This window comes from Puma concolor, chromosome A2 (assembly GCF_028749965.1).
Source record: "Puma concolor isolate L17-30 chromosome A2, mPumCon1.1.hap2, whole genome shotgun sequence".
NCBI lineage: Eukaryota > Metazoa > Chordata > Mammalia > Carnivora > Felidae > Puma > Puma concolor.
In genome coordinates this window covers 78,916,499-78,931,138 of record NC_141668.1, presented here as the reverse complement: position 1 = coordinate 78,931,138, position 14,640 = coordinate 78,916,499, and the positions used below count along the sequence as shown (strand labels likewise).

General features: G+C 40.4%; 1 protein-coding gene across 1 annotated transcript in view; it reads right to left on the bottom strand.

Annotated features, from left to right (window-relative positions):
- The window catches only part of ABCB1 (ATP binding cassette subfamily B member 1), a 248,730-nt gene that overhangs the window by 18,181 nt on the left and 215,909 nt on the right, over positions 1–14,640 (bottom strand). Inside the window, exons 21-24 of the mRNA XM_086696779.1 lie at positions 9,067–9,270; positions 4,849–4,949; positions 3,465–3,605; positions 81–237 (exon numbers count right to left, since the gene is read on the bottom strand). Of these exons, the coding sequence (XP_086552905.1) occupies positions 81–237; positions 3,465–3,605; positions 4,849–4,949; positions 9,067–9,270 (603 nt within the window). The remainder of the gene's footprint in view (positions 1–80; positions 238–3,464; positions 3,606–4,848; positions 4,950–9,066; positions 9,271–14,640) is intronic.

Sequence of the window (14,640 nt, the reverse complement as noted above, 5' to 3'; positions counted from 1 at the left end):
AGATTTTATTAAATTTCCTCTTAGAGTACTTTCACTCATTAGTTAGGAATGAAAACATATCATCAAAACTTCAAACTCACGGGCATTAGGCCTTCTGTGCTATAGCTGTCAATCAGAGGGATTTTTTCAATGATCATGATGACGTGGGCAGCTGATACTTTGGCTTTGGCATAGTCAGGAGCAAATGAACTGACCTGCCCCACTGCCATGGCACCGAAGACAATAGCTGAGAATACCCTGCAAAAACAAAGACAAAGCATGAGCGGAATTATGGCTATAATGCTAGACAACTGACAGTTCTACAATAGAGAACACTGCCTCAAACAATGTAAAACACAAATTAAAAACATAAAACAAAATAAGTCAACACTTTCCCTTATAAGTTCGCATCAGTGTAACAGATTGTAAAAGGGCCCCCTTTTTCAACTGTCTCTGTATCCTCACCTTCTTGTAATGGGACTTTGCACCTCCTCCATTTAAGAAGTGGAATCTGTATTCCTACCCTTTGAATCTGAGTTGGCCTGTGACTTGCTTTGGCCAACAGGATGTGGTGGAAGTGACTTCTGCCAGTTCTAAGCTTATGACTCAGGGGGCTTTGTGTGCTTTTCTCTCTCTCTCTCTGCCACCACCACAAGCCCAGCTAGCATCTGGAGGACAAGGCACAGATGGAAGAAAGCTGTGGGGACCCCAGCCAACCAGCTTGTCATGCCCTACACACACAAGCGAGCCTACTTGCGATCTGCTATGTCCATCCTAGACCAGCAAAACTGCCCAGCTGACCCACAGACTTGTGGGCAAACATGAACGTTTATTATTGTGTGGCACTGAGGGTTAGTGGTTGGTTGTTATGTAGCATGATTGTGGCGATCAATAGCGGATACAGGCATTTCTGACATCGTAGATGGACCTTGTAGGCATTATGCTAAGTGGAAGAAGTCAGACTGAAAAAGACAAATACTGTATGATTTCACTCATGTGGAATTTAAAAATACAGATGAACAAACAAGCAAACAAAAGCAGAATCAGACCTATAAATGAGAGAACAAACTGACGGTGGCCAGAGGGGAATGAGTGAGCAAAATGGGTGAAGGGGAGGAGGAGACACAGGCTTCTAGTTATGGAATGAATGTCACAATAATAAAAGGTGCAGCAGAAGGAATCCAGCCAGTGATATTATAATAGCCTTGGATGGTAACAGATGGCAGCTGAACTTGCAGTGAGCACAGCATAAAGTATAGAGAAGTAGAATCAGTATGTTGCACACCTGAAACTAATGTGACATTGTATGTCAACTATTAAAAAAATAACAGATCCAGGCATTGGTGCTGAAATTACACCAGATGCTTAGAAAACGTGTGAGCTGTACAGCAAAGAGTGAGTTCCTTATAGAGACAGGTAGCATGCTGCACTCAGGATGCACTCATATTCTTAACCTATGACATCAAAATCATAGCAGCTTAAAGCTGGGAAAGACTCCACAGGATATTGAGTCCAGTGCTCAATGTTTGTTTCCTGGGCACTTCTCCTAGGTTGGCCTCCATTCTTTGTTTTAGGAAGTAGCAAGTTTGATTAAGTTTGTTGTTCAGAAGTTCTTCTTCACATGGAAGAAAAATGTACATCCTTTGGCATAATATAGCCCTTACTGGAATATTTTTTAAAAGGCCCTGTGTTTCTTTGATGACTCCCATCTTTCTCAACACTCCAGCTGCCCTCCTCTGGACACATTTCTCAACATGTTTTTTTTTTTTTTTTTTTTACCTTTATTTTTTTTTCTTTCCACGTTTCTATTTAAATTCCAGGTAGTTAACATACACCATACTATTAGTTTAGGTGTAGAATTCAGTGATTCATCACTTGCATATAACACCCAGTGCTCATCACAAGTGCCCTCCTTAATACCCATCACCTATTTCATCCATCGCCCCACCCACGTCCCCTCTGGTCACCATCAGTGTGTTCTCTACAGTTAAGAGTCTGCTTCTTGGTTTTTCTCTATTTATTTCTCCCCCTGTGTTCATCTTTTTTGTTTCTTAAATTCCACATGAATGAAATCATATGGCATTTGTCTTTCACTAACTGACTTCTGTCGCTTAGCATGATACTCTCTAGCTCCATCCACATCATTGCAAATGGAAAGGTTTCATTCTTTTTGATGGCTGAGTAATATTCTGCCGTGTACATATACTACTTCTTTATCCAATAATCAGTCAAAGGACACTTGGGCTGTTTCCACAATACGGCTATTTCACCATATCTTTTTAAACAGTGGGCCTGGAACTAACAGAATACTTGGGAACCCTCCTGGAAGAATACTGTGAGCCTGTCACATCCTCTCCTCTGAACTCTAAATAAATCATACAAATGGCTGGGTAATCTCAGGCTTGTCATCATTTACCCCTGGGAGATCTTTTAAAAAATGGACTGCCCTTCAGACAAGTCTCCCCTTTCCTTTACTTGGAAGATTGATTTTCCCAATCTAAACACCCAACTGTCAGCAACTTTCACCAATTCAATGCCTTACCCTGAAGTAAAGCAATGTATCAAATAGTTATCTAATCGAAGACCCTATGCCAATGATGCTTGGTTTTGGTCTTTTGGTCCAAGTCATAAATAGCTTCTGTATATCATTTGTCAGATAGACATATCAAGTGGAAATTTTAAATCTTCTATTGGGGTCGTCCTGAGCAAACTATAATGCACACACATGCCAATGTTTCAACAGAATGGAAATATTACACTAACACCTTATATCAGACAAGCTTAGGTGATTCTGGTTTAAATGAAAAACTCTATTACCACTATTTATGATATGCTGTCAAAGGGCAGAATCTCACCCACCACCAAATCTAGTTTATATCTACTTTTTCATTACCTAACTGCATATTTGAGTACTTGGGGGTACAATTAAGTTCGGGTCTGTCTTCTCCTGAGATAGAATTTTGTGCATTCACAGCAATGGGGCAGAAATCCCAATGTAGCCTTTCCTTTGTCATTTCTGAATTTCTTTAGCTCTTACCTTCTAACTGCTCTTCTTTTATCAAGGAAAGCAAATGTATCCTAGACTCCCCCAGGGCTTGCAGAACTCAGTGTTCTACTCCTGCTCTTTAGTTGCCTTTGTTCAGAGAGTTCTTTAAAAGGAGCTAGACACTTGGCTCCGAGTTAGGCTTCTTCTCAAATGCCAAAACCTCCTAGAATCCCCTCAGTGAATCACGACCCCATTGAGCCACAGATTCAGAAGGTCAAAGGTATGAGTCAGCACTGGGGAGGGGGGAAGTCACTGATTCCCTAAATGAAAATAGGGTCCCTCAGGGATCATACACAGAGACTCAAGAGGCAAATGACACCTTCTGAATCACCAAAATCTCTTCACAAAGCTTCACAGTAAGGTTTTCTACTTAGACATGAAGCATGTCCACCTCAGTTTTATTTCTAGAGTTCAACTGTAAATAAAATCTGATACTTACAAGAGAACATCTTGAAAGTCCATGAACTCATGTGCCACCAAGTAGGCACCAAACCGGAAACAACCAGCATAGGAAAAGTACATCATTGCCTGGGTGATGGAAAATGAGATTCCAAAGATGTGTGCTTTCCTCAAAGAGTTTCTGAAAAGGAGACGTTAAGAAACTCACTTGACTTTCATTTCTCAGTCCTTAAAACATAACCTTTGATAGATCAGCGGTGGGGTACGGCAGACAAAAATGGGTTCAATTTCCAAAAAAGTTAAGTTTGGTCCTCATTTTCCCACTTGTGAACATTCAGGAAACTTCCTGATGGAGTATTAACTGCACCTCAAAGTACTGAAGTAAAGTTAAAATAAGCCAAGGAAAACATGAAGAGGGGTTAATAAATGGAAGTTCTTTCCCTTTCCCCCCACTTTTGGACACATAAGATATATGCACTCTATGGTAAATATTCATTCAACACAAATTTATCCAAAACCTACAAGCTTCAGGAACCATGCGGTGATACAGAAGAATCAGTCATGTTCTTGCCCTTGGGGTCCAGGAGTCAAGTTGACTATAATTATGCAGTGAAGGAACCTTATGAATAACATGTTAGGGGAAGAAAGGAGGAAGCACAACTCTCTGGAGGAGTTAGAGAAGACTTCACAAAGGCATTAACATTGGTGGATTTTCTGAGCCATGTGAATTGGGTGATGTGGAGGTAAGGGCAGGCTGGTGAGTGGGTAGCCTCTGGGCCTCCAAGCCCTGCTTCAACCAGGTCAACTCCATTTCTTATCTGTTTCATATATTGGGATTTCAAATGAAAACATTTTCAGGAAGAAACCTCTACTATTATTTTTTTTTAAACCTTTGAAAACTCATCGATAAGGTCCAGCTCTCTCCATTTACCATACAAGAAACTGAGACTCAGAGAGGTTGGGCTTACATTTTTGAACCCTCACTGGAGGAGTTCATTAGCTTCCTTTAATACAGAAATTCTCCACTAGAGAAGTGTCAAAAGAGGAAGGAAAGGCATACTCAAGAAGCACCACCCCTCAGGTCCCACAGATAGCTCAAATTTCATGTTCCATAGAGAACTCATTCCCAATGAGAGCAAATAATAGGGCCATTACCCAAACTTGGCATCAGAGTCATTCTCTATCCTCTCTCCCTCTGCTTCCCATCACTTACCTACTCTTACAGGTTCTACCTCAGAGAGGTCAGGGTCTTGTGATTTCTGTCCTGGATAACTATAAGTGGTTCCCTTTGGTTCCCATTTGGTTCCCTTCTAGTAGCTTCTCCACTTGTTCCCTACATTCTGGCCAAAGTAATCCTTCTGAAAACAAATCTGATGATTGAAAAACCTCCCCACACTCCCCTCCCACTCTTCAATGGTTATTACCTGTATGGTACCTGCAAACTCTGTGCATACATATATTCAAACTTCTGCTCTCGAGTCAAAGAGACAACAGTTCGGAAGTTTTCGATTGCTTCAGTAGCAATCTGTCACAGAGAGCCCCCAGTCACAGAGGCAAAAAAAAAAACAAAAAAAAAAAACCAGTTGCAATTAGTGTGAATTCCATAAAAGAGATTAATAAAATTAATTTTATTGTTACATATTACTTATTTATTATCACCTATGATCTTCTTCACTATGAGAAAGAACAGTAATTTATAAAATCAAATTTTAGATCTGGCAGGAAGATTGGCTAATTCAGTGTTTTTATAGAAAGAGAAGCTAAGGCTTAAACAGATGAGACCCTTATCTAAAGCCAAAATTACAGAGGCAAGGTTAACCTGAGAACTCAGTATTTTATGTCTAGTGTAATGCTCTTTCTTCTATGATGGTCATGTTTTAGGTTTATTGTTATTTTACATAAATTTCAAATGTGATGTTTATATTTTCTCTTTATAATAACCATTCATGAAAATTGAAGAATATTTGGAAAATACTGAAAAAATAAAGGTTTTTAAAAAAAAGCTACATATAGGTGTATTTTATATATTAGCTTACCTGTTTTTTTTCCTAAGCATATACATACTTAACAAAATTGGGACCAAATTTTCTATTTGGCTTTACATCACTTTTTACGTTAAAAAATATCAAGAGCATTTTCCAAGGTCATGACATATACATTAATAATGGGATGTTTAATGGGCCACTTAATATCCCAGACAGTTAAACATTCCTTTATTGTTGAACAAGGTTTTCCATTCTCTATTAAAAAAATTCTGTGATAAACATCCTTACACATAAACATTTGTCCATATTAAGTTACTTTCTTGGGAGAGGTTCTTAGAGTGAAATTATGAGGCCAAAGGGAACTAATTTTTAAGGAACATGGCACACATTATCAATTTGTTTTCCACAAACTTTCTATCATTCAGTTATTTTTTAATTGCATGTAACTTCCAATTAGTCTATGTGATTAGGATAAATACATCCTTTTGGAGTCTGCATAAAGGTCTGTGGAAAACATGAAAGATTCCAGTATATAAAATGAGACTTCAGCCATGGGACCTTGAAATATCTCTGTCTCATTTTCCTCATCAGTAAAATGAAGGGGGTGGACAACTGTGAGATCATGACCTGACCCAAAACAAGAATGGGGATGCTCAACTGACTGAGCCACCCAGGTGCCCAGAGGTGAGAGAACTTCTAATGTGAGAAGAGTAAATAGCATTGAGTTTCCCTCAGAAGCCAGTGTGCACTAAATAATTTTGGAGAAAGCATTATACACATATTTCTAGAGAGAGGAAAAAAAACTCCTCCTCACACTTCTCTTCTTTCCTCAAATAAACTGAAGTTTGGTTATGGATTTTATTTCTGAAAAGGAAAAAGCATCTATGTTACTAAGATGTTCATTAGTCAGTAATAATGTGACTGAAATCTAAGGAGCACAGAACACAGACAGGTAGAGGTTATGCACAGGCTGACACCACACTAGGCCTGCTCTGTCCCTTTAAGGGCAAACCAACAGACATGGTCTTGGTCCCCATGGAGCTTATGTCTTAGGAGGAAAGACAGAACATTAATCAATAAACAAAGAAATAGTAAAAACAAACATAAAAAAACATCAGGTACTGAGAAGTGTCATGAATTAATTCCAATGCAGGAAAGGCCCCTCTGAAGAGGTAATAATGGTGAGACTTGAGTAACATAAAGGAACCAGACATTGGAAGATCAGAGGGAGCCAGCTTGGAATGTTCTAGGAACTGAAAGAAGGCCCTGAGGCCAGAGGAGGGTGGGCATGGGAGAGAGCAGTACAAGATGAATTCACAGAAGTTGTCAGGGGAGCTGGGTCATGCAGAGTTTTATAAACCATGGTAAAAGGTTGCTCTTATTCTAACTGTGATCAGAAGCGATTGGAAGGTTTTAAGTTGGGGTTAGCATGATCTCATTTATGTTTGTAAGAGATCAGTGTGGCTTGTGTGAGAGGAATGTAGAAAGTGGGTGGACAAGAAAGGAAGGAGTGGAAGCAGGGAGATCAGTTAGACTACTGCTGTGTGATTTGGGCAACTTACCTAACTTCTCTGAACTCTGTATTTTTATCAACTAACTGGAATAATTCAAAGGGTTATTAAGAGTATCAAATGGGAAAATGCATGCAGAACTCTTTGCATGATGCTCGGTATATAATAAATACTAAATGGTAACCTGAGAATGATGATCTTTGGGAGTTGATATTCAAAATTACATAGACTAGATGTGCCGCCAGCACCACTTTTCTCACCTGCTTCTGCCTGTCTCATGAACCACCACTGAACACAGCATTTATCTCACCCCTAACCTTTGCGCAGTAAACCTGCCACATGTACACATATCCATTTCCGTCTTGCCCCTGTGACAGAACTCCAAAAGAGTCTTAAATCTGATGTGCCCCTTCAAAGGTGCTAATCTGTGATGTGCAGTGAATTCCTTATAATTGAGCTTCTCAATCACCTCCTTCCTATAAACAACCTAAGTCTCCTTTGTGGGACTTTTTGAACACCTCAGGAAACGATGATACTACTAAAGAGTAATACATGTCTTTAAAATACATTTTGTCCTAGATTTTTCCATCTTCCCCGCATTTGAAAAGTCTACCTTAGGTGGAAAAAACAAGAAAGAACAGCACTAAGTGAAGTGATTGGTGACAGCAAGTGTTCCCTGACAGGGGCCAATGTTACATGGGCCAGACCATAACCAGATGCCTGTGGGCCAGCACGGTCCTGCTGAGGCCCAAGACTGGGCCTCTGATAGCCTGAGGAGACCTTTTTCCCACAGACGCTAGTTAGGAAGCACTAAAGCTGTGGTCCAAAGGAATTTCCTGAAGGAATGCTAAGGAAATAAGGTACAATGTTTGAGGACAAAGTGTCAGCAGTGATGATCAACCTTCATGAAGAAGTACCCTCTTTCTCATTCTTTATTCTCTGGTGAGGTGCCTGGCCTGGAAACAAAGTACTTCAGACACACAGGCCTAGAGAGTCAGAGCCACTTGACCTTCCTCGGTCCCTGCCCCAACTCTTGGGAACCTCGGAAGGTCCACTAATAGATGTATCCCTACCCAATTTTAGGGCTCAGCCGTGCTCCGGCCATTTATATTTCTGCAATATACAAACTTTGTGATATCAGATTTATTCCTGTTTCTTTCTTTTTTAATGTTTATTTTTTGAGACAGAGACAGAGTGTGAGCAGGGGAGGGGCAGAGACAGAGGGAGACACCGAATCTGAAAGCAGGCTCCAGGCTCTAAGACGTTAGCACAGACCTGATGCAGGCTCGAACCCACGAACCGTGAGATCATGACCTGAGCCAAAGTCGGATGCTTAGCTGAGTGAGCCACCCAGGTGCCCCTCATCTCTGTTTCTTAACAGAGGCACAACTTTGAATCCTGGCTCTGAGGCTTATCAGCTCTAAGGCATTGGGATGATTACCCACCTGTGTCTCAGCCTCACCTGCAAGAGGAGCTAATAATAGAACCTACCTCATAGGATCACAATGAGGAAGAAAGCATTTGCCAAGGAAACACAGTAAATGCCATGTAAGCATTTGTTTAAACAACAACAACAACAAATAGACAAGCATGGAGGAAGAGAGAGAGAAGAAAAGAGGAAAAGCAGGAGGAAGAGGAGGAGTAGAGGGAGAAAGGAGTAACAGTAGCAGCAGCAGCAGGAGGAGGAGGGTAAAGGTAAACAGAAACAAGATGCTAACAGGAAGCATGATAAAAAGGAAAGAACGCTAATAATTTAAGCCTGACAAAATAAATACCTGTAGGACCTTTTACTATTTTAATCTTCCCCATCATATGTAATTAAATGAGGCTACTTTCCTCAATAAAGGAATGGATTTCAGCTGACTTGAGGGAAAGAAAGAGAGAGGAAGGGAGGGAGTAGAGGAAGAGTGTGAAGATGATGGTTTGACTTAGAAAAGCTTAATAAAGTTAGTCATCAGTCTGTGAGCCTAAGAATTGGTTTTGCTCCTTCTCTTCAGCTTCCAATCTGCTGATTCAGTGTCAAATAAGATCGCTGTGAGGAATGATTATAAAAACATTCTCCAAGCACAGTAGTAGCAGTGAGTAACAGAACGGTACTGATTAGAATATTTTACTCTATTAGATCGGTAGTCGTATTTAGACTCACCTTCCCAGCACCTTCTAGTTCTTTCTTATCTTTCAGTGCTTGTCCAGACAACATTTTCATTTCAACAACTCCTGCTATTGCAATGATGGGTACAATTGCTAAGAGTAAAAGTGTCAACTGCCAGCCATAGATTAAGGATATAATAATGCCTGTCCCAAGATTTGCTATATTCTGGGTAATGATAGCAAGCCTGGAACCTATAGCCTATAAAACAAACACACAAAAATTAGAGAAATGCTTTCATATTCTCTTTCAGATCCATGCTTATACTTTCTTGAGGATTATGACAATTCAGCTTCATGAAGTTCTATTAATTATCTTCTCAGTTACGAAATAAAAACTAAAGATTTACTTGTAAGTTCACTTGGTTTCTAAAATGAAGATTTCTATGACTTCAGAGCAAATACTCAAAGTAGAAGATCAATAATTCAGAGTTAAATTACATATTTGTATCTCTTCTGATTTTTGATACCAAGAAAATTTTCAGTAATCAATGAAACCATGGTCACTAAAGCTCTGCAAATGAGCAAGATAAAATAGCCTGACAGTTGGAAATTTCCAACATTAGATGCATAGCTACTCATAAGTTAAGCCTAATATTTGTCATTAAGGATATCCAAATATATCGTGGCCTATTTGAGATGCTTATTGTGTTTAATTTAACATGCATTTATTTGATTTGGAACAATGACAAAGAGCTGAAAATTACGGAGTTTAGGATTTTAGGCAGGCATCAGAGCCTTTAGTTTGAATGCCAGAGGGGGCTTGAAGCAAGACTTTCAGTAGCATGCAGTGACTTCCAGTTCTAAAGCCAGAAGTCAAACCATACAGTCAATTTACTACTCTATACTGTACTTCTCTCCTCTACCCTGGAAACACCTGAGCCCTCAAGCCATTCCAAATTCCTGCTCTGGCACCCAGATCTGGAAATGGCCCATGTTTTTTTCCACTCTCAAAGTTCCCTCTGCCTGAGTGGGGTCAGACTTAGCTAAAGATCATGATGGAGTAGAGTCTAGAATGGTCACTACCTCCTCTGTGACTTTGGACAAACTTCCCCCAACTCTCAAAATGAGCGAACACGCTGATAAATAACCAACACTTCTCTTACCTCTAAATTTTAGAACAGAATCCTTCACACCCCCTTTCCCATCATCCCAGCATTAACCCTCTGATATCATTCAGTAGTGTTTATGTGATATAAACCCTAGACCGGTAATTAGGGGGAAAGGGCACAACAACTAGCAGGAGCCTCTGTACATGAAATTCTGTACCAGGAATTGCATCAGACAACATAAATGACTGGGCATTTCTTTTTATTTGATGCAGTCACTGAGTTTGTATTCAAGGGATGCTTAACCACATTCGGCCGAAGTCAAAGAATGAAGTGGATTTCAAAGCCAGCTCTCTGTATTTGCAAACTTTCAACCTGAAAGTCAAAGGTTATAACCTGGAGAGAGTCTGTGGCACTGGGAGGATGTAGAGTGCCCCTGTTCTTAGAATCTACAAGTCCTCCTCAGAATTCATTTCCCACAGCAACCAACTGAGAGAAGTGCTCAGAACATTCCCCAAGGTCAAGGCAGGTGACTGACTGAAGCGCATTAACCTTTCAGACCTATGACTGTTCAGCTCTGGATGGCAGTCAAGGCCATGAAAATAAGTAAAATGGGTCAAAGATGACAAATTCTCGCTTAATGTACATGAAAGGTGAGCGAAAAGATTGAGAACCTTAAGCTGATGAGGTCTGGGGAGATTTAGCTCCTTGGCTTAACCTGATATAGCACATGGGGGCCATGGCACCAGTTACCGTTCTGTATTCTAAAGACTAACACTCACGGTTCCAAAACTTTTCCTCATATAGAGTAGGAGTCTAGAATTCTAAGGATCACAGTGGATGAGAGAGCACAGCCTGGTAATTTTCATTTCAAAAGTAGAGCCAAGTGAAGGTAACACTCCAAAAACCACAGCCCAAGTGTGAAACAGGGTCCGATAAAAACAGGCTCACTCCTGAAACCCACTATCACCTCTCATAACCTCTCCATCCCACTGTATGTACACATATTTATACCTCACTTCCTCTTCTACTCATTTTTCTGCCCACCCTTCCTTGTCACTCCCTGTTCTGCTATTTATTTCCTCCTCCACACATGACCGTATTGCTTGAAATCTAATTTAAAACATTCGTGCTTACTGGGGGAAAAACAGCCTATTTCCTGAACCACCTTCTGAAATTAAAAACATTTATAACTTCATCCTTCCCTCAACCACCTTCTCCCGGGGAAAAATTTTTTTAAAGATGTGGTGGCTTTTGATCTCTGCGTGGCTCTCATTTGCTTTTTCCCCTGCAGAATTCTAGTCCTAATACCCAAATAAAATTTAAAAGCTCACCATTTCATAGGCAAAATATTGAGATCTATTTTCTTCCTGATTTATGTTTAGCAGAATTAAGCTACTTATTCAAAAATACATCTGAGAAAATGTTTCACCGGTGGTGAAGTTAAATGTGAAAAAAATTTAGCCTAGGTCAACATTATCACTAACTACCTACATACACACAAACTGGGGGTTAGTTCTGCCTTGGGTGGAATGATTTTTGACAGCACTGATTATGTCAGGTGTTTTTAGATATAAAAAACTAATTTCACTACTTCCCACTGTGGAATAGACAGATACACACACAGATGCGTGTGTATATGTGATATATATATGTATACATGAGTGTGTATATGTACACATGTGTATATCTATGTATTACACATGTATCTGTGTACGTATTTACACACCTACACACATATCCCCCATCAGAAAGAAACTGGTCAGCTGGTAGCATCAGGTGGATACAATTGTCCCGTCTTGGCCAATTTGTGGTTATAGCTATTTCGGACTTTTCTAGCTCTGATGGCACTCACATACCTACTTGCTTCTTCTCCCCTGGTCCTTCTTTATTAGCCCCTGTTTTAAGTTCTGGACAACAGTTCCAACTCAGTAGCTCACACAGGCTGTGAAGGCACCTGTGCTCGTGGGGCCATGAGAGTGTGAGTTTGAAGAAACAAGTGAAAAGCAGACAGTCAACACCAGCAGGCCATCAGGGACTAATGGACTTGTTGCATGTGGCTGAGGACATCACAGCAAGGACAGGGCTGACCACAAATTTTACAGATATAGGAAGGGACCACAGCCTTAAAACAGACCATAAGCCCAGAAGCATTTCAGAGGAGGGTGGAAGGACTACCAGCCCACAATGCCCAGACTGCACCTGCTCAGGGTTCTGCCGCAACTAACTGAGTCCGTGTTTCCCCTAGGATGTAGCCTTCACACCAAAAAGGATATGGGATGTGTGTGCCTATGCGAGCACATATAACAAGGTCTCTGTGAGAGGCATACTAAAGTATGGCAGCAAAGTTTAACTAGGGAAAATAGGGTTTCAAAATTTCAGGACACAGTTTGTCCAGAGCGATCATGCAAGATGGGAGAGAGCAAAATAAATTTATCCCAGGCTCAGTGATGGACTGTCATGCCAATGTAAATTAAAAAATAGAGACCGATGCTATCTGTCCTCTACCTACCATCCATTTCTCTCCTCCATTTACCAGAAAGTCCATTAACAATTTGTCCATTTGTGTTAGTCCTCTTTTCTCCTTCCTCTTGAAGCCACTCCCCAACAGACGTTGTTCCCACCACACCCTAGAATCAGTTCTTGTGAGAAACAAAAGCACCCTCTGTGTGGCTGCGGCACGGAGGTGAAACATTTGGTCACCTTACAAACTCACCAGTAGTACTTAATATCCTGTAATGCTCCTTCCTGAAACACTCCCTTTGTGTTGTTTCCAGGACCCTGCTCTCCTCTCTCTCTGGCCATTCCTTCACACTCTTCTTTGCAGGTCCATCCTCACAGCCCTGATGTAAAGGATCTCTATCTGTACAAAGTTCCTTGGCTATCTCATCCAGTCTCATTGGTTTATAAGCCACCGATGCACCGAAAAATCTCCAGATACTATTTCCAGAACAGACTTCTGTGCTCAACTCCAGACTTGCATGTCTACCTGCCTTCTTGACATCTCCACTTGGGCGTCTAATGTGGGCATCTCAAATTTGTCATGTTCCAAAAAGAACTCTAACTCTCCCTCAATTCTGCTCAATAGGCTCCCAGTTTCATTAAAAAGCAACTTTAGCTTTTAAGTAAAGCAGGTCAAAAATTGTGGAGACATTCTAGATCTCTGTTTTCTTATTCCCCATAGGTAACCAACAAATTCTGTTGGCTGTACCTTTAAACTATGTCCAGAATCTGATTACTTTGTGTCACCTAACTATGACCACCCTAGTCTAAAACGCTATCATCTTTCCCCTGATTATGGCAATAGAGTCCCTGCTTCAACCCTTGCCCCCTTCAGCCTATTATACAGCAGCCTTTAAAGATTTCAGATCCCATCATTCCTGTGTTCAAAAGCCTCCAATGGTTTCCCATTTATTTCCAGATATAATACTGATTTCAATTTTTATGACTCTTCCTTTCACTCACTTTACTCCGCCATACTATCCTCTTTATTGTTTTGGGAACAGTTATGGAAATGCTCTAAGCCTCAGGGCCTTAGCACTTGCTGATCCTTCTGTTTAAAATACTTTTCCCTACGTATCTACAGGGCTACTACCTTTCCCTCATTCAGGCCTCCTGCATCTATCACCAGATCTTTGAGGCCTTCCTTACCTGACAACCAGAATCCCCATACCCATCTATCCTGCTGCTGTTTTCTTTCCACGGCACTTAACGACAATGTGACATACCGTGTAGATGCCATAGAGCCAGAGTTGTCTGTTTAAGGAAGTTCAAAGTTATTTCAAGCAGGGCACATTCGGCTCTGTTAGGTTCTCTACAACATGATCTAAACCTCAGTTTTTGTTGATTTGTTTGCCTCAAGCAAAGAAATCTGTATTAAAACAATCGCCAAGATTTATACTGTAATTTTACAACCGTGTGTGCTTCCACATTCAAAGCCCAATTTATTTTTACAGAAGGTCCATTTACTAGATAGAAGAAACTTTAAAATAGAGCTACCTTATAGAAAGGTTTAAGCGTCCGACTTCAGCCAGGTCACGATCTCATGGTCCGTGAGTTCGAGCCCCGCATCAGGCTCTGGGCTGATGGCTCAGAGCCTGGAGCCTGTTTCCCATTCTGTGTCTCCCTCTCTCTCTGCCCCTCCCCCGTTCATGCTCTGTCTCTCTATGTCCCAAAAATAAAATAAACGTTGAAAAAAAAAAAATTAAAAAAAAAATTTTCTCTTGTTTAACTGATCACAACAGACTGGTCCTACGTGATATGCTGATAAGTACTTCCTTTTCTAAATAATTATCCTTCCATGTGTATCTTGTTAATAGCATGACTAAGCAGTAAATAACAAAAGAAAGCTTGTAAGTTATGTATACACTACACAATATATAATGTTTAAGCAGTTAACATTTTTGCTATAAAGCATATATACTGTGTTAAATACTTAACGTTTTAATGATTATGATAACACCTGTAATGAGAAAATTAATTTCCTGCTGAGATCCAAAATAGCCAATTAAGACAAACACCAG